Source organism: Triticum urartu, chromosome 6A (assembly GCF_056163025.1).
Source record: "Triticum urartu cultivar PI428250 chromosome 6A, HENAU_Tu73, whole genome shotgun sequence".
Classification (NCBI taxonomy): domain Eukaryota; kingdom Viridiplantae; phylum Streptophyta; class Magnoliopsida; order Poales; family Poaceae; genus Triticum; species Triticum urartu.
In genome coordinates, this window is record NC_141878.1 from 4,877,484 (window position 1) to 4,895,740 (window position 18,257).

The window sequence follows — 18,257 nt, forward strand, 5'->3', positions numbered from 1 at the left end:
AGGAATAGTGGAGAAGAAATTCTATTTTCTCTTCTTCTCCACTATTCCTTTCTTCTCCTCCTCTTCTTTTTCTTCTTTTTTCTTCTTCTTATTTATTTCTCCTCTTCTTTTCGGTAGAGGAAACCCTAAATAGCTAGCAAGTATCGTGGGTGTGAGATACATGTGGCCTTCGGTGTCGGACACTACATCCACGTCCCACAAGTGACGTGGGCGTCGAAGCCCGCGCCACTTGTGGGATGTGGGTGTAGTGTCCGACACCGACGGTACATGTATCTCACACCGACGATACTTTCTATTTAGGGTTTCTCCTCTACCACTCCTCGACCTCTCGACGACCCTCGTTCCCGATAAAATAAAGAGGAAGAAGAAGAAGAAAAAAGAAGAAAAGAAAGAATAGAGGAGAAGACTTCCTCTTCTTCCTCTCCTCTTCTTATCCCTCTTCTTCCCCTTCTTCCTCGCCTCTCTCATGAATGTCCGACGTTCTCGACCCCCCCCCCCATGTGTCGAAGAAAAAAAAGAAGAGAAGAAGAAAGGAATAGAGGAGAAAAGAGAAAATAGAATATATATTCTAATTTTCTCTTCTTCTCCTCTATTCCTTTCTTCTTCTCCTCTTCCATTTCTTCCTCTCCTCGTCTTCTCCTTCTTCTTCTCCTTCTACAAATAGTGTTCCCGAGTGAACCGGAGGGGGACATTGGTCATATTTTCTACGAATGTTCTATATACATACATCCATCAATATCATTCCATACATACATATACATCTACATTATATATGAACAGAAAAATATCAAAATTCATCATACATACATGCATCTACAGTATATATGAACAAAAATTATAAACTTTCTCCCCAACTCATACATACATACATACATCTACATCATATCAATATTTTGCAAATTTGGAGCAGGGAAGGAAGGAGAGGATGGGCTACCTCTCCCGGAGGGATCGGGGAGGAGACGCGGGCGGCCGGCGTCGGGGGCGACGGCGACGAGGACGGGCTCGGGGTCGGCGAGGGCGAGGGCGACGGCGGGGCGCGCTCAGCGGCAACAGACGGCGGAGCTCGGGCCGGGGGCGCGCGGGGTAGGAGCTTGGGGGCTCGGGGACGGCGGAGCTCGAGGGCGAGGGAGAGGGCGACGGCTGGGCGGCTCAGGGTCGGCGACGACGGCGAGGCAGGGCGCGCTTGGGGGCGGGGCAGGGGCAACGGCGGCGACGGCGAGGCGAGCAGAGGGGCAGCCTGGCGGCGATCGAAGAAACTGTACCAAAATTTTCACAAGTGTGGCTTATATAGACGGAGCATTGGTCCCGGTTGGTGGCACCAACCGTGACCATTGCCCCCTTTAGTCCCGGTTCGAGCCACCAACCGGGACCAAAGGCCTCTTTTCGGCAGCCCAAAGGGCGGGAAGCGAAGGCCATTGGTCCCGGTTGGTGACACGAACCGGGACCAATGTCCCCTTTAGTCCCGGTTGGTGCCACCAACCGGGACCAATACCCTTGTGCTGCCCCGCGCCCAAAAGTTTAGTCCCACATCGCTAGATGACAGCGCCCGACACCAGTTTATAAGCTCTGCTGCCTCCTCCCTCTCGAACTCCTCTGAACTGCAGGCCTATGGGCCTAATTTGACACTGCTTTGCCTGTGGGCCTATTGGGCCTTCTGCGGGCCTGAATCCTGGCCCATGTAGGGTTTCTAGTCGTATTCAGGCCATGGAGGCCCAGTAGGTGGCATTTTTTTTGGTTTTTTCTTTTTTATTTCTACATTTTTTTGGTTTTTTAGTTTTTTTATTTCTACTTAAAACTAAATACTTACAGTTTTTTAGTGATTTCTTTTTGCTTTTAGGTCACAAAAATTATAAACTTTCTGTTAGTGCCATTAGTTTTAAATTTTAAATAGTTTAAATTTGAATTTTTAAAAATTTGTGTGAATCACTAGTTTATGAATAACTTTACTATAAAATTAGAATTTTTTTCTATTTATTTTTTATTTCTACTTACAACTAAATACTTACAGTTTTTTAGTGATTTCTTTTTGCTTTTAGGTCACAAAAATTATAAACTTTCTGTTAGTGCCATTAGTTTTAAATTTTAAATAGTTTAAATTTGAATTTTTAAAAATTTGTGTGAATCACTAGTTTATGAATAACTTTACTATAAAATTAGAATTTTTTTCTATTTATTTTTTATTTCTACTTACAACTAAATACTTACAGTTTTTTAGTGATTTCTTTTTGCTTTTAGGTCACAAAAATTATAAACTTTCTGTTAGTGCCATTAGTTTTAAATTTTAAATAGTTTAAATTTGAATTTTAAAAAATTTGTGTGAATCACTAGTTTATGAATAACTTTACTATAAAATTAGAATTTTTTTCTTCTTTGCTATTTATTTTTTATTTATACTTACAATTAAATACTTATAGTTTGATTTTAGGTCACGCAAATTATATTCTTTTTGCTATTGAAGAATATTATAGTTTTATTTTAGTTGATCATAACATAATATTTTAATTGATTTTTTTTATTTTCATAAAAATTTTGTAGTTCATTCTGTCTGCTATTAATTCATTCTTTGAGCTAAATGACTTTGAAATTGGAAAGCCTTTCAAAATGAACTCTGAAAAGGTTGAAAGTTGGCATGGTATCATCATTTCACCCACATAGCATGTTCCAAAAAGTAGAGAGGGTTACGACAAAAACTTGATGCACTTCGTGTACAAAATGGACAATCACTTTCGAAGTATCAAAGTTCGAACCATAAGACATGAAAGCATTTCAAATGAACTCTGAAAAAGTTGAAAGTTGGGATGGTATCATAATTTCACCCACATAGCATTTGCTTATTGCGGGAGAAAGTCTTCACTTTTTCTTCGCTTGTGTCATTTGCTTATTGCGCCGTAACCATGGATAATCTTCATTGTTTATCAGGATGCTTGGGTCAGCCTTGACATTGAAGGGAGGAATTTCATGAAACTTTTCATAATCTTCAGACATGTCTGTCTTGCCGTCCACTCCCAGGATGTCCCTTTTTCCTGAAAGAACTATGTGGCGCTTTGGCTCATCGTATGATGTATTCGCTTCCTTATCTTTTCTTTTTCTCGGTTTGGTAGACATGTCCTTCACATAGATAACCTGTGCCACATCATTGGCTAGGACGAACGGTTCGTCAGTGTACCCAAGATTTTTCAGATCCACTGTTGTCATTCCGTACTGTGGGTCTACCTGTACCCCGCCGCCTAACAGATTGACCCATTTGCACTTAAACAAAGGGACCTTAAAATCAGGTCCGTAGTCAAGTTCCCATATGTCCACTATGTAACCATAATATGTGTCCTTTCCGCTCTTGGTTGCTGCATCAAAGCGGACACCGCTGTTTTGGTTGGTGCTCTTTTGATCTTGGGCGATCGTGTAAAATGTATTCCCATTTATCTCGTATCCTTTGTAAGTCAATACAGTCAAAGATGGTCCCCTGGACAACAAGTACAACTCATCACAAACAGTGTTGTCACCTCTGAGACGTGTTTCCAACCAACTGCCGAAAGTCCTGATGTGTTCACATGTAATCCAGTCGTCGCACTGCTCCGGGTGTTTGGAGCGCAGATTGTTCTTGTGTTCATCGACATACGGGGTCACCAAGGTAGAGTTCTGTAGAACTGTGTAGTGTGCTTGAGACCAAAAATATCTGTCCCTGCATATTATTGAGTCTCTTCCCAGAGTGCCTTTTCCAGTCAGTCTCCCCTCATACCGCGATTTAGGGAGACCTATCTTGTTAAGGCCAGGAATGAAGTCAACACAAAACCCGATAACATCCTCTGTTTGATGGCCCATGGAGATGCTTCCTTCTGGCCTAGCGCGGTTACGGACATATTTCTTTAGGACTCCCATGAACCTCTCAAAGGGGAACATATTGTGTAGAAATACGGGCCCCATGATGACAATCTCGTCGACTAGATGAACTAGGACGTGCGTCATGATATTGAAGAAGGATGGTGGGAACACCGGCTCGAAACTGACAAGACATTGCGCCACAGCACTCCTTAGCCTTGGTACGATTTCTGGATCGATCACCTTCTGAGAGATTGCATTGAGGAATGCACATAGCTTCACAATGGCTTATCGAACGTTTTCCGGTAGAAGCCCCCTTAATGCAACCGGAAGCAGTTGCGTCATAATCACGTGGCAGTCATGAGACTTTAGGTTGTGAAACTTTTTCTCTGGAATATTTATTATTCCCTTTATATTCGACGAGAAGCCAGTCGTGACCTTCATACTGAGCAGGCATTCAAAGAAGATTTCTTTCTCTTCTTTCGTAAGAGCGTAGCTGGCAGGACCTTTATACTGCTTCGGAGGCATGCCGTCTTTTTCATGCAAACATTGCAGGTCCTCTCGTGCCTCAGGTGTATCTTTTGTCTTCCCATACACGCCCAAGAAGCCTAGCAGGTTCACGCAAAGGTTCTTCGTCACATGCATCACGTCGATTGAGGAGCGGACCTCTAGGTCTTTCCAGTAGGGTAGGTCCCAAAATATAGATTTCTTCTTCCACATGGGTGCATGTCCCTCAGCGTCATTCGGAACAGCTAGTCCACCGGGACCCTTTCCAAAGATTACGTAGTGTAAATCATTGACCATAGCAAGCACGTGATCACCGGTGCGCATGGCGGGCTTCTTCCGGTGATCTGCCTCGCCTTTGAAATGCTTGCCTTTCTTTCGACATTGATGGTTGGCCGGAAGAAATCGACGACGGCCCAGGTACACATTCTTCCTGCATTTGTCCAGGTATATACTTTCAGTGTCATCTAAACAGTGCGTGCATGCGTGGTATCCTTTGTTTGTCTGTCCTGAAAGGTTACTGAGAGCGGGCCAATCGTTGATGGTCACGAACAGCAACGCCTTAAGGTTAAATTCCTCCTGTCTGTGCTCATCCCACGTACGTACACCGTTTCCATTCCACAGCTGTAAAAGTTCTTCAACTAATGGCCTTAGGTACACATCAATTTCGTTGCCGGGTTGCTTAGGGCCTTGGATGAGAACTGGCATCATAATGAACTTCCGCTTCATGCACATCCAAGGAGGAAGGTTATACATACATAGAGTCACGGGCCAGGTGCTGTGATTGCTGCTCTGCTCCCCGAAAGGATTAATGCCATCCGTGCTTAAAGCAAACCATACATTCCTTGGGTCCTTTGCAAACTCATCCCAGTACTTTCTCTTGATTTTTCTCCACTGCGACCCGTCAGCGGGTGCTCTCAACTTCCCATCTTTCTTTCGGTTCTCACTGTGCCATCGCATCAACTTGGCATGCTCTTCGTTTCTGAACAGACGTTTCAACCGTGGTATTATAGGAGCATACCACATCACCTTCGCAGGAACCCTCTTCCTGAGGGGCTCGCCGTCAACATCACCAGGGTCATCTCGTCTGATCTTATACCGCAACGCACCGCATACCGGGCATGCGTTCAGATCCTTGTATGCACCGCGGTAGAGGATGCAGTCATTAGGGCATGCATGTATCTTCTCCACCTCCAATCCTAGAGGGCATACGACCTTCTTTGCTGCGTATGTACTGTCGGGCAATTCGTTATCCTTTGGAAGCTTCTTCTTCAATATTTTCAGTAGCTTCTCAAATCCTTTGTCAGCCACAGCATTCTCTGCCTTCCACTGCAGCAATTCCAGTACGGTACCGAGCTTTGTGTTGCCATCTTCGCAATTGGGGTATAACCCTTTTTTGTGATCCTCTAACATGCGATCGAACTTCAGCTTCTCCTTTTGACTAATGCATTGCGTCCTTGCATCGACAATGACCCGGCGGAGATCATCATCATCGGGCACATCATCTGGTTCCTCTTGATCTTCAGCAGCTTCACCCGTGGCAGCATCATTGGGCACATCGTCTGGTTCCTCTTGATCTTCACCAGCTCCCCCCGTTGCAGCATCACCGTATTCAGGGGGCACATAGTTGTCATCGTACTCTTCTTCTTCGCCGTCTTCCATCATAACCCCTATTTCTCCGTGCCTTGTCCAAACATTATAGTGTGGCATGAAACCCTTGTAAAGCAGGTGGGAGTGAAGGATTTTCCGGTTAGAGTAAGACCTCGTATTCTCACATTCAGTGCATGGACAACACATAAAACCATTCTGCTTGTTTGCCTCAGCCGCATCGAGAAACTCATGCACGCCCTTAATGTACTCGCGGGTGTGTCTGTCACCGTACATCCATTGCCGGTTCATCTGCGTGCATTATATATAATTAAGTGTCCAAATTAATAGAAGTTCATCATCACATTAAAACCAAAGTGCATACATAGTTCTCATCTAACAACATATAGCTCTCCAGAGCATCTAATTAATTAAACCATACATTGAAACTATGTAAAACATTTCAATGCGAAAACAAATGCGATCATAATCGCAACCAAGGTAACAATTGAATGGCATATTTTCTAATCTTTCTAATCTTCAAGCGCATTGCATCCATCTTGATCTTGTGATCATCGACGACATCCGCAACATGCAACTCCAATATCATCTTCTCCTCCTCAATTTTTTTTATTTTTTCCTTCAACAAATTGTTTTCTTCTTCAACTAAATTTAACCTCTCGACAATAGGGTCGGTTGGCATTTCCGATTCACATACATCCTAGATAAATAAAATCTATGTCACGTTGGTCGGCATAATTTTCATAAACAATAAATGAACCAATAGTTATAAAGATAATATACATACCAAATCCGAATCATAGACAGGACGAGGGCCGACGGGGGCGGATACCAAAACCATCGCACTATATAAGATGCAATAATAAATGTAAGAAAATGATACAAGTATCTATCTAAACATACAAGTAAGAATATTTTTCCTTTCAGAAAGAAGATAAGAACAAGAGGCTCACCACGGTGGTGTCGGTGATGAGATCGGCGCGGGTGATCGACGGCGGTGAAGACGGGGACGGGGCGTGACGGACCGCTAAATCTAGACAAATCTCGAGGAAAATGGAGCTTGGAGGTCGAGCTTCGAGAGGAGAAAGCTTAAGTAGTGTGGCTCGGGCATTCCATCGAACACCTCATGTGCATAGGAGGTGAGCTAGAGCACCACAAAACCCTCTCCCCCTCGGCCAGAAAAAACAGAGCACTGTGCTCTGCTCTTGCGCGAGGGGATATATATAGGCACCTCATTGGTCCCGGTTGGTGGCATGAACCGGGACTAAAGGGAAGCCTGTGGTCCCGGTTCAAGCCACCAACCGGGACCAATGGTGATGGGCCAGGAGCGAGGCCCATTGGTCCCGGTTCGTCCCACCAACCGGGACAAAAAGGTCCAGACGAACCGGGACCAATGGCCCACGTGGCCCGGCCGGCCCCCTGGGCTCACGAACCGGGACCAATGCCCATATTGGTCCCGGTTCTACACTGAACCGGGACTAATGGGCTGAGCCGGCCTGGATCATAGCCCTGTTTTCTACTAGTGTATCAGTACGTGCACCATAGCCGTGCACGTATGTATGTACTCTCCGGCCGACGAGTTGCACCAGATAGCCTGTTGCAATCCATCTATTTGTTTGGCGTTCCTTCCAAGTGGAGAAGTCGCTACGTTCCGAGAGACGATCAGATCGATCGAGCAGAAGCTAGTAGCATACGTACATCTAGGCAAGAGTTAGGCCATAATCAATTAAGCTGCCAGCCTGCTAGCTTGCACGTACACTTCTGCTACTTGAAAATCAATCAAGCTGCTTGCGTGTGCTAGCTTGATTATGTTGTGTTTTAACATGGAAGAGCAAGAAACCTATGCGGACACGTACGGGAGGTTGTGTTGCATTTTAACTACCAGCACAGAATTTTCCATACAAAATTTTAAAAAACTCCCAACACAGATACCTCCACCTCCCCTTTTTTCTTTTTTCGTTCATGCCCCTTCTCTTCTCTTTTCTGGTGACATACTACCATCAAGGGCAAAGATGTCATTGCATGTGCCAGTTAACATCATTGGATGGAAAAATGGATGAAGGGTCACATAGGGCACAAAATGAAGTTTAATTGTCAAAAAGGAAAGAAAATAGTTGAAGGGGCCAAAAAGGGAAGCAAATTTTAATAAAGGGCCAAATATGGAATTGTCTTTATTTTATTCAACTTCCCAACGCGTGGCTTTGTAAGAGAAATTTAATTTAAGACTACGGTCCTATATTTCATCAACAAAAAAATGGGGTCTGAAACAGCCAGATGGAGGGAATATATTTTGAACGCAGCTAACTACTCACTCCGTCTAGGTAGGCTTATTAGACCACTATAAAAGGCGTGACATGAATCAAAGAGTGAAAGCGGACACTGAAAAAGCACATACCATATATCAAAGAAATAAAGCGAAAAGGGAGCAGCAGCAGGGGATGTCGACTTTATTTTTCCCTTTAAAAAGTGAAAGGTGCGACTCAGTACTCAGCAGCACTCAGCAGTACTCAGTACGCCTCGTTCCTTTTGTGTTACCAATTTCGCTTCCCTCCTTGGTCGTACGAATTCTCCAGACTTAAAAGCAAAAGAAAAAGAAGCCACATTTGGCAAATCAAGTCCCCGTGGAATCCATAGCCCCAAAGCGCACTCCCTATCCACACTCCATCAACATCTTTATTCCCCTCTTCTCTCTTACGAAGCTCGGCTCACATCCACTCCCCTTCCTCGCCACTACCGTGCCGCCCTGCCCGGCTGTGCTGAAGGGCGACCATGGAGATCACGGAGGAGCCCATGCACACCGTGGAATCCGGAAGCGCTCACAGCGAGGTTCTACATCCAGCAATTACAAATATTTGATACTGCATCTCCTCATATTGAAATATAATATCTTGGAGCAACTGGTTTGTAGTTTGGTCAGGATGCTAAAGTGGTTGAGAAGGAGAAAGCTTACAACATTCTACCCCTGGACGTTAGTGCTCCACATCCAGTAATGGAAATTCCCGAGGTCTGGTCATAAAGCGTCTGATTTTCCTTTGGATTATTATTGCTTTGGCTAATATGGCAGATTTCTTGTGCTGTGAGAAATGCAGATTAAAGCCGCAGTAGAGCTTCTTCACCCAAGACTGGATTCATCTTCCGTGCCTGGACAAATAGATGGACCCATTATTCATGATTTGCTTGATTGGCTCAGGCAAACATTTGGATTTCAGGTGCGGAACCACCGATACTTAAACTCATCATGCACTCTTAGACTATTACCTTTAAAAAAAAGCACAAAAAAGTAGTGCTTCTCGATGCATTGCTAGAAGAAAAAGTTATTTACAAGCCCCAGGATAAGTTATTTACATGGACCACAAGATTAGAACGTAACACGCTTAAGTGCTATGCACCTCCGGGAGCAGCGCTTCCAGTCCAACCTCCCCCACCTTTGCTCACATCCAACCGTCAGACCTGATCGTGTTGGTGATGCTAGGCTACACGTTGTTGGAGACCCCCTACCTGATCCAAATCTTGCATGACATAATCTGTAAAAAAAATTCAAATTTTTTATCATGATGAATTTTTTCCATCTTAAAATTCGTTTCAAGTCAAGGCTATAGACCAGCTGGAAAATGTTTAGTGATTTGAATAATTTTTGTGCCATCGACTCAGGAATTTAATACTCACGGTGATGGCAACATGCACTATTTGGTTATGTTGAGCTTTTTGCTTTTGCCTTTTTTGAGCAAATTACGCTTTTTTCTTGAACCTTGAAGATGGTATGAGAGGCTTCCCATCCAGAATGTGTTGGAGGCAACCAGAGTGACCAAACTAAAAAATAAATAAAGGGATCAGGGGGTGTCTATACTATAGAAATTACAGGAGAAGAAATAAAAGACAGTAAGCCTTATTTCGATTTGTTGGCAAGAGGGGGTGGAATCCTACTTGAATCAGCAAATCCAGGAGCGATGATCAACCCCTTTTAGCGTGTTTTTCTTAAATCATGAAAGAAAACATACAACATACTAAAAAATAGTGCTATACTTGAGGATACAAACAAAATAAAAAACATGTTAACTACTCCTTCCATCCCAAAATAAGTGTCTCAACTTTATATTAACTTTAGTACAAAGTTGTATTAAAGTTGAGACACTTATTTTGGTGCGGAGAGAGTATTGAATTATTTTTTACCTACTTATTGGCATTTGTTATTTCTTCTGTGCTCTAGTAAAGAACTAGTCTGGTGGGTCTTAACTTTGATGGCCATTTGCCGACTGCCGGGGCTCTATTTTTGCACATTCTTTTTAATTTTTTGTGTGCAAAAGCTCTGTAATCGTTTTCATTGTTGTAGAAAGACAATGTAGAGAATCAAAAGGAGAATTTGATCTTGCTGCTTGCAAACATTCAAATGAGAGAAGGGCGTACTGCCCGCCACGGTGAAAGATCCAATCATGTGGTAAATCGTTTCATCTAAACTTCCTTTTAATTTACCAATGTTAAATAAATATTACTTGTTCAAGCCTGTTTGATTATAATTTCCAGTTCCGATTAATTTAATCATGTTAAACGGATTCATGAGTTTCCACTGTGACTTCCAGATACAAAGTAGTACAGTGATATACTTGATGAAGAAACTTTTTCAAAATTACATTTCCTGGTGCCGTTATCTGGATTTGGAGTCAAACATCGAGTAAGTAATGTACCAGTTTGTTTCACATCTGTTCCAAAGAATGAACAACCTTGTTAACTATAAACAACATTGCATTGCAGAATTCCAAGCAGTGCCACCAGGCCCGCCACACAGCAACCAGAACTTCTTTATGTTGGGTTGTATTTTCTGATCTGGGGTGAAGCTTCAAATGTTCGCTTTATGCCTGAATGCCTTTGTTATATATTCCACCATGTAAGTGCTAAACTGTGTGCTTGTATGTGAGATTTCTACATTTAATAAATTCTCTGCAGGTGATATATTTCAGAAGCTCTGCTTGCTATTTTCTTGAGAAGATAGTATGTTTAGTTTCTTTTGCTTGCAGCGTCACTGATGCTATCAAGGCAGTAAATCCCAATGTAGCTTTTGTTTGGTGTACATGTGAACCTGATAGAGCTATTCATGTCATTTAAATCACACCGACCAATGGACTATATAAATTGCATCATATGAAGAAGAAATGCCTTCTCATGCACTGCATGTTGTGATGGTATACGTCACTGAAGTTATTTGAAAAATAATAATTTATCACAGTATTTGAGAAAAATCCAAAACTTCACGGCTCGGTGTATTGAAACAGTAGTAAAAAGTTAATTACACAACCAAGCGGGCTGAGCAAAAACGAAAAACAAATGAGCACAAATCTGAGAATAGTCGTGCATAATGCATCCCTACTCACCCATGCAAAATGAGAGAATTTTTGGTAAACCACATCTTTATGGAAGATCTGAATTCATGGGTGTTCCATTGAAGATTCTTGCCACTGGGTTATTATTTAACACTACACTTTTGCACGGTATGCGGAGCGAGGTATCGTTTTGTGCAGTTTCTTGTTCAATATTTTTTACATATTTGTATGGATGACCGTAAACTCCACGGAAACTATGTCGACTGAATTAAAAAAATAAGAGGTGGTTTTATGAATAATATGTAATTGTTTAATTTTGTTATTTATTTTGTTGTTCATTATTTCGTACGTATTTCAGACATATTTAAAAATGGAACTACATACATTATTTTTCCATAAATTGACCCTATTGTGGGTATGTCTTAACATATATTGACTGAATAATTTATCTTGTTTCCTCTAAATTGATGAGCCAGATGGCAAGGGATTTATATGGCATAATTTCTAGTTCTTTTGACCCACTCTTTCGGCCAGACGGCCGGGATGATGCATTTCTAAAGCTGGTTATTCAACCCATCTATAATGTTATCCGGAAGGTATGTGCTTTGATGCTATATTGTTTTTGTTTTCTTTCCTAAATTTTCTTTGACATTGTTTATTTCTTTAATGTTCATTTGATGCAAAAGGAAGCTCTAGTGAATAAACATGGCACAGTGAGCCACTCAATGTGGAGAAACTATGATGACCTGAATGAAGTCTTCTGGTAAGTTGTTTCGAATAGTTAAATTTATTGTGCTTCCAAAAACTAACAGCTAAGATATTTAGGAAACAAATACCATTTCTTACTTACCACCTTTTTGTCATAAACCTCCACACTTTAAGGTTGAAGAAATGCTTTAATCAGCTTGGGTGGCCAATGGATCTAGGAGCTGACTTTTTTTCGGCAGCTAAGAAAATGAAAAACGTAACTGAGGTTACTCACTAATCTTTTGCATTGTTCTTTTGTGCAAGAGATGCCATCTGCAATCTGACAGAAAAATGATTCTTCTTTTATATTGATTTTCCAACGCATGATTTTACATCAGCATAACATATATAGCATGCATCATTAACCTTCACAACCTCAGTTTGTCTAGTATAGTGGCCTATGGGAAATAAACTAAACATTGAACTACATCTGTGCAGAACTTTCCAGATTGAAAATACAAAAGTATTTCCTATCTGGTTTGATATATTTTTGATAAAATTGCATGTGAACTCCATTAACTTATGTATAATACTCTATATCTCCCTCAACCGCATCGGTGCTCCCTAAACAGTGAAGTACCAATTTTGTTGGTTCAGCGAGCTATGTGCTGCGCCAAAGACACCATCGCTACAAATGGCAAACTCGGGACAACAACATACAATTTTGCTCACTACTGAACCATTCCCTACACTCCCAAGTTACTAGCGATTTGGCATGCCTAGCAGAGGCCCCCGTGGCCATTCTCTGATTGGGTTTGCTAATTAATTAAGGAAACATGGAGTAATCAGTGACCTTAGTTAAGCATATATGCCACAGGAGTCCAAGCCCCACTCACTATTAAATCTCGTTAAAATCAGTTTTAGTTTAGGGAATAAACACGGACCGAATGAATTCTCCATCTTTGTGCCACCTCAGCGTTTTTTGTTGGCCTACCAACATTTTTGAGCTATGGTGCAAATGGAAATAACTTGAGGGACCACCCACGTAGAGATTTTAGCTGAGGGAGGAAATCAAGAGAAGGCACACGATTAGAGCATCTATAGCCCATCCCCTCTAATCCATTAATCCATAGAAAATTGTTTATGGGATTAAGACCTACCCAGCTCTTCTCCTATATTTTAGTAACTCAAAATTTGAGCATTTATCTCTCAAAAGTTACTCCTTGGGACTAAATCTGCTCTCTAAACATCTAGCATCAGTATTATCCCTCTACTATCACATCCACGTCTCTCTTCCAGCGACAATTGTGATGGTTCTGGAGGTCATCGACGCGCCCTCAGGTGCCGTCAATCTGGGTTCCCATGTCCCATCCACACCCTAGCCTGAGGCTTTCATGCTGGAATTGACCAACTGTCTGGTTACAAAACTCTCCCTCTGTTGCTAAATATAATATGTTTGGGTAGTTCAATTAAAATTGTCAAACCATATTACATTTAAAAACAGAGGTAGTACAAATATTCTTTTACAGGACCTAACGTACACGTAGCAAGCCGACCTGAGCTTGAAATCCTACCCCAACATGGACAGGTCCAAGCCTGATACAATCGAAGACATGTGGTACTGAACTTGATAACTTTCTAATCTTGGTAAACAAAAGTTACCAAGGCATGTACTGCAGATACGTATATGATTTGGTAACTAGGACATGTTTAGAAATTTAGATTAGTTCCAACAACCTCTCTCGAATCCAAACATGGCGTCTCCTTGTGCTCTCCATGATCTTAACTTGTTGTAGTTTCACAATATGTTGACAAATCAGCTAAACACAAGTACACCTCTTTTGCTCTCCTCTGTTGTGCCAATGCCATTGCTGGGCCACTGCCTTGCATTCGGTTTGCCGAATGCATAGTTCTATTGTCCTTACTTACACTAGATTCGCCTTCCATTGGTCGCACACCTCACTAGTTTATGATAACTTTGCCTACGACCGTCTGCCTTCGGCATCAAACCAAATCCATGCTGGCAACAACCAGGGAGCTCCAGGAGGACATCGACGTAACTCAAGAAACATTGTGGACACCGCTTCAACTGAACACATCTTCACAGAGACGAGCACTTTCATATGGCGATGACTCACAAACATGATGACGACTGAACGTGCTACCTTGCACGACTCCGCAACTCACCGAATTCTCCTCGGCGATGTTCTTAATAAGTTCTAGGACTACTCAAATGGTACAATGTATTAGGGCAGGCCCATCGGATAGGAAGTCTGGTTTTGGGAGGGCCTCAGGGCCCAAGGGGCTTTCCAACTCAAGGGAGCATCCCAGGATCCTGGCTCGAAGGGAGAGGGACCATATTGGCGTAGAACCAAAGAAAACCATGATGTGAGGTCAGTTACGAGCGTGTCGACCCTAGATCTTGTCTCCTATATAAGGCGAGGATAGGGTTAGCCATTCCCATTGAATCCATAAATCATACTCTTGGTAGTCACAATCACATCATCTTGGAAGCCCCTCGCACGAAGTTTTCCCATACCAATACAAAACACAAATAAGGACATAGGATATTACCTCACCCTAGGCGACCAATGTGGGTAACCCCTTTGTGCGTACTCCCTTTTGGTACTTCCAACCATGTTTACCTCCCTAATGAGGGTACTCACAGTTTCATGTATTGTCAGTTGGCGCGCCAAGTGGGAATATGTTGGCCGGACACCGACCATAGATCGGATCTCTAGTTATGCACGATGACCATGCTAGGCCAAAATTTCATCTTCGGTTCCTTCTAATTAGTGGCCGCCGGCCACGGTAACGTCTAAGACTTCGCCTTGCCCGGTCTGCTCCATTCATTTCGGGAGACTCGAGTTTCACTTCGACCAGCAGGGTGACATGCCTCAATGGTCCTCCATCACCCCTGCCGTTAGAGGATATGCCAAGCCTAGCCATTCACGGAGTGGTTGGATCTTCACCAATCCACCATCCCGCCTGTTCGCAAACTGCCCACATGATCTTCTAGGGCACCAGCACACAACGGGCTCAAAAGATTACATGCGGTGTGGTCTATCCAATCGTGTCCGCAACCGCACTGAACATTTGGCTTACATCCCCCAACCGTAAAATTTCTCCCTGGTGTCCGATCAGGTGGCCGAGGGCTTCCGCCTCCCCTGCGTCTTGATGAATGGGACAAATGGATAAATGTCATCTGCCCTGACACCATAACAAAAGATGGTAATTTCTATGTCCCGTGTGAGCCACTCACCAACCGGCTTCCATGGTTTGTATCTGGCAAACAAACGCAAACCCTTGAACCACTTGATATGGAGGTCATCTCTGGAGACGAGTTATACTTTAGGTCAAACAATCCGCTTCGAAGTCGCGCCGTTTCGTATGGGCGGCAACATCATCCTCGGCACTCCAGCCTATGTAACATTCTTGGTGCGGCCTTCATATGGTTATCTCTACCTGAAGATACTGGGGCCGAGTGGTACGATCACCGTCCATGGTAGCACAAAACATGCGCTTCAAGCGAAAGTCGCCAATGTTGAACTCATAGAGGCCGCCCTAGCTTTCGCATAGCTCAAAGAAATCAAGAAATCTGTTGATCCGGCATCTGCAACCTACCCCACAAGACCAAGGACAAGCCTAGACTGGCCATCCAACTGACTGAGGAAACAAAGAAATTTTAGGTGAACCCCGAATATCCAACGAATGCAGTGATTATAGGGTGGGGGGCATGAGCCCGCATCAGGAGGCCACACTCGTATAGCTCCTGAGGAACAATGGGGCATCTACGCCTAGAAGCCTGCCGATATGGCAGCGATGCCCGCTAGCAGAGCGCGACATGATCGTTCGGAAGGATACCGGGCCTATCAAGCAGGCCCTCCGATGTTTCACCACACAACAAAGACTTATCTCGGAGGTTGCCAATCCCGAGTGTTTGGCCAACCTCGTGATGTTCTGCAAGAAGAACAGGTCCTGGCAGGAGTGTGTTGACTACATGGACCTCAACAAAGCATGCCCAAAGGCCCATTACCCTTACCCCTAATGACTAGACCACAGACTCCACCACAGACTGCAAAAGACTCTACTTCCTGGACGCTTATTCTGGCTACCATCAAATCAGGATGAAGGAGTCCGACAAATAGATAACTTCATCTATCACACGTTTCTTGCCTTTCTTTATGTGACAATACCCTTCGGGCTCAAGAACACCGGACCAACATATCAATGCACTATGCAGAAGTGTCTGCATCACCAGATGGGCATCAATGTCGAAGAATTTGTCGACCACATCGTTATTAAATCAACCAGTGGAACAAACCTCCTAGCCAACCTCGAGAATTTTGTTGCAAATTCACGTCAGTTCAGCATGGAACTAAACCCAGAAGCGTGCATCTTCGGGGTCCCCTATGGAAAGCTGCACGGTTTCCTTGTATCCTGGCGAGGCATGGAGACAAGCCCGGAGAAGCAAGGCCATCGTCGAGCTCGAGCCAGCTGAGACAGCACGAGGACTCCTTAAACTAACGGGATGCGTAGCAGCCATAAGCCGGTTCATATGCTTGCTTGGAGAAAAAGCACTCTCGTTATACCATGTCCTAGACAAAGGCGGTAAAGTCCACTGGAGTGACAAAGCAAAGGACAATTGGTAGGACGAACTGATGCTGCTGTACATATCCGCCACCACACAGTTGGTAGGCATGGTCATAGCAGTAAACTGGAAGAGCAAGGAAAGGAACAGCGGGTTGACGGTTCAGTATACCACGTCAGTGCAAGTAATATCTGCGTTACCCACCTTACAAGAAAATGACGTATGACGTATTCAAGGCAGCCCGGAAGCTATGCCACAATTTTCAGGGAAACACATTCACAGTGGTCACCCACGCCCCGCTCCCAGACATCATCAACAGCAACGACGCCACCAGACCTGTGGCCAAGTGGGAAGTCGAGCTCTTAAAATTTGAGCCCGTGTAAAAGAACCGATCAGCCATCAAGTCTCAAGCAATCGCTGACTTTGTCGTCGAGTAGAGAAAAGCATAGGAGATACCACAAAATGTCGACCTCGAACACTGACTGAAGTACTTCTACGGATCCATGACTGTCAACTGCCTGGATTGCTTAGCTACCTAGCCTCAAGTAATCTGCTCCCTGTTGGGATTCATTACTCTGCAGCTACCCAACGCTTGTTAGTTGTTACTACTTGGTCGCTACTATTGTTGTCACTTCCCCATGCACTGATTCACACTCGTCTGAGTGATGTAAGAAACCTGTAATATGCGGTATTGCTACTGAGCATGTTTTATTTGAAGCCACACTGGTGAGAGTGAGCAGTGTGAACGGAGAAGAACTAAACGGGAACATTTGTTAAGGAATACAAACTTATGTATTGCATGGGGCAATACATCGTTCGTGTACAGGTGTTGTATCAGGATATCTCTCATATACAATAAGGTAATATAAGCAGCTATAATACACACATAACAAATTTTGGTCTGTATTCCTTTTTTAATGGTGACATATTATTATTTAGAGACTAAGTGGACATGTATGCATTTGCACTCATTGACTCAGATGCATGTTGCTGAAGACTTTGATCAAATCTAATTATATTTGGCAAGATAGTCGAGCTAATTTTAGTTTTATACACTATGCAGCCACATGGTCATGTGGTTAGCACACGGAGGATGTCCAAAATTAATTTTGTTGAAGTTCGTACATTTTTGCACCTCTTCAGAAGCTTTGATCGACTATGGTCTTTCTTTGTATTAGCTTTCCAGGTATATCTATTGGCCTTTGATGACTAAATTCAAATTCTCACGCCCTCCATCTTTTTATGCAACACCACTTAATAATTTGAATATAACTTTGACCATTGATTTCACCAGCAAATTATATGTGATATGCCAAAAAATCAATTTATGGAATTTAACTTTCAATGGTATATTGTTTATGGCATACTCCCTCCTCTGTCAAATACAAGAAAAGTATCAAAATACAATTTGCATCTATACAAGGCCATTATCTATTTCAGAGAATAATTAATTCAATTTTTGCCTTGTCCAATGTGGCTTATTAATAAAAACCATGCATGCAGCCATAGAGAAAGATTCACCCCGTGTTACATGCTTAATTTTCCATGAACACGAGAAATTTCAACACGGTTAATCATTATACTTATTAGTTGGCTTTGTTTTCTTGTTATTTGAAAAATCGGATAACGGCCTTGTTGAAAAAAAGAAGGGAGTGTAATATATATTTTTCTTGGTCAACTCAGTTGTCAAAGATAGACCTAATTAAATTACAAAGTGGGCTTCTATAAATAGACAA

The 18,257-nt window shown here is 43.0% G+C and overlaps 1 protein-coding gene across 2 annotated transcripts in view; it reads left to right on the forward strand.

The window, feature by feature from the left end:
* Positions 1 to 8,533: 8,533 nt before the first annotated feature.
* The window catches only part of LOC125512121 (callose synthase 7), a 47,374-nt gene continuing 37,650 nt past the window's right edge, over positions 8,534 to 18,257 (forward strand). The window contains exons 1-10 of one of the 2 annotated variants that reach the window (XM_087531345.1): positions 8,535 to 8,754; positions 8,837 to 8,932; positions 9,018 to 9,137; positions 10,259 to 10,363; positions 10,506 to 10,597; positions 10,678 to 10,810; positions 11,720 to 11,839; positions 11,930 to 12,006; positions 12,126 to 12,216; positions 17,585 to 17,707. In XM_087531345.1, coding sequence (XP_087387471.1) covers positions 8,698 to 8,754; positions 8,837 to 8,932; positions 9,018 to 9,137; positions 10,259 to 10,363; positions 10,506 to 10,597; positions 10,678 to 10,810; positions 11,720 to 11,839; positions 11,930 to 12,006; positions 12,126 to 12,216; positions 17,585 to 17,707 — 1,014 coding nt within the window. In that variant the 5' untranslated portion in view covers positions 8,535 to 8,697. Of the gene's footprint in view, positions 8,755 to 8,836; positions 8,933 to 9,017; positions 9,138 to 10,258; positions 10,364 to 10,505; positions 10,598 to 10,677; positions 10,811 to 11,719; positions 11,840 to 11,929; positions 12,007 to 12,125; positions 12,217 to 17,584; positions 17,708 to 18,257 lie in introns of both variants that reach the window. The other variant, XM_087531346.1, reaches the window with a different exon arrangement.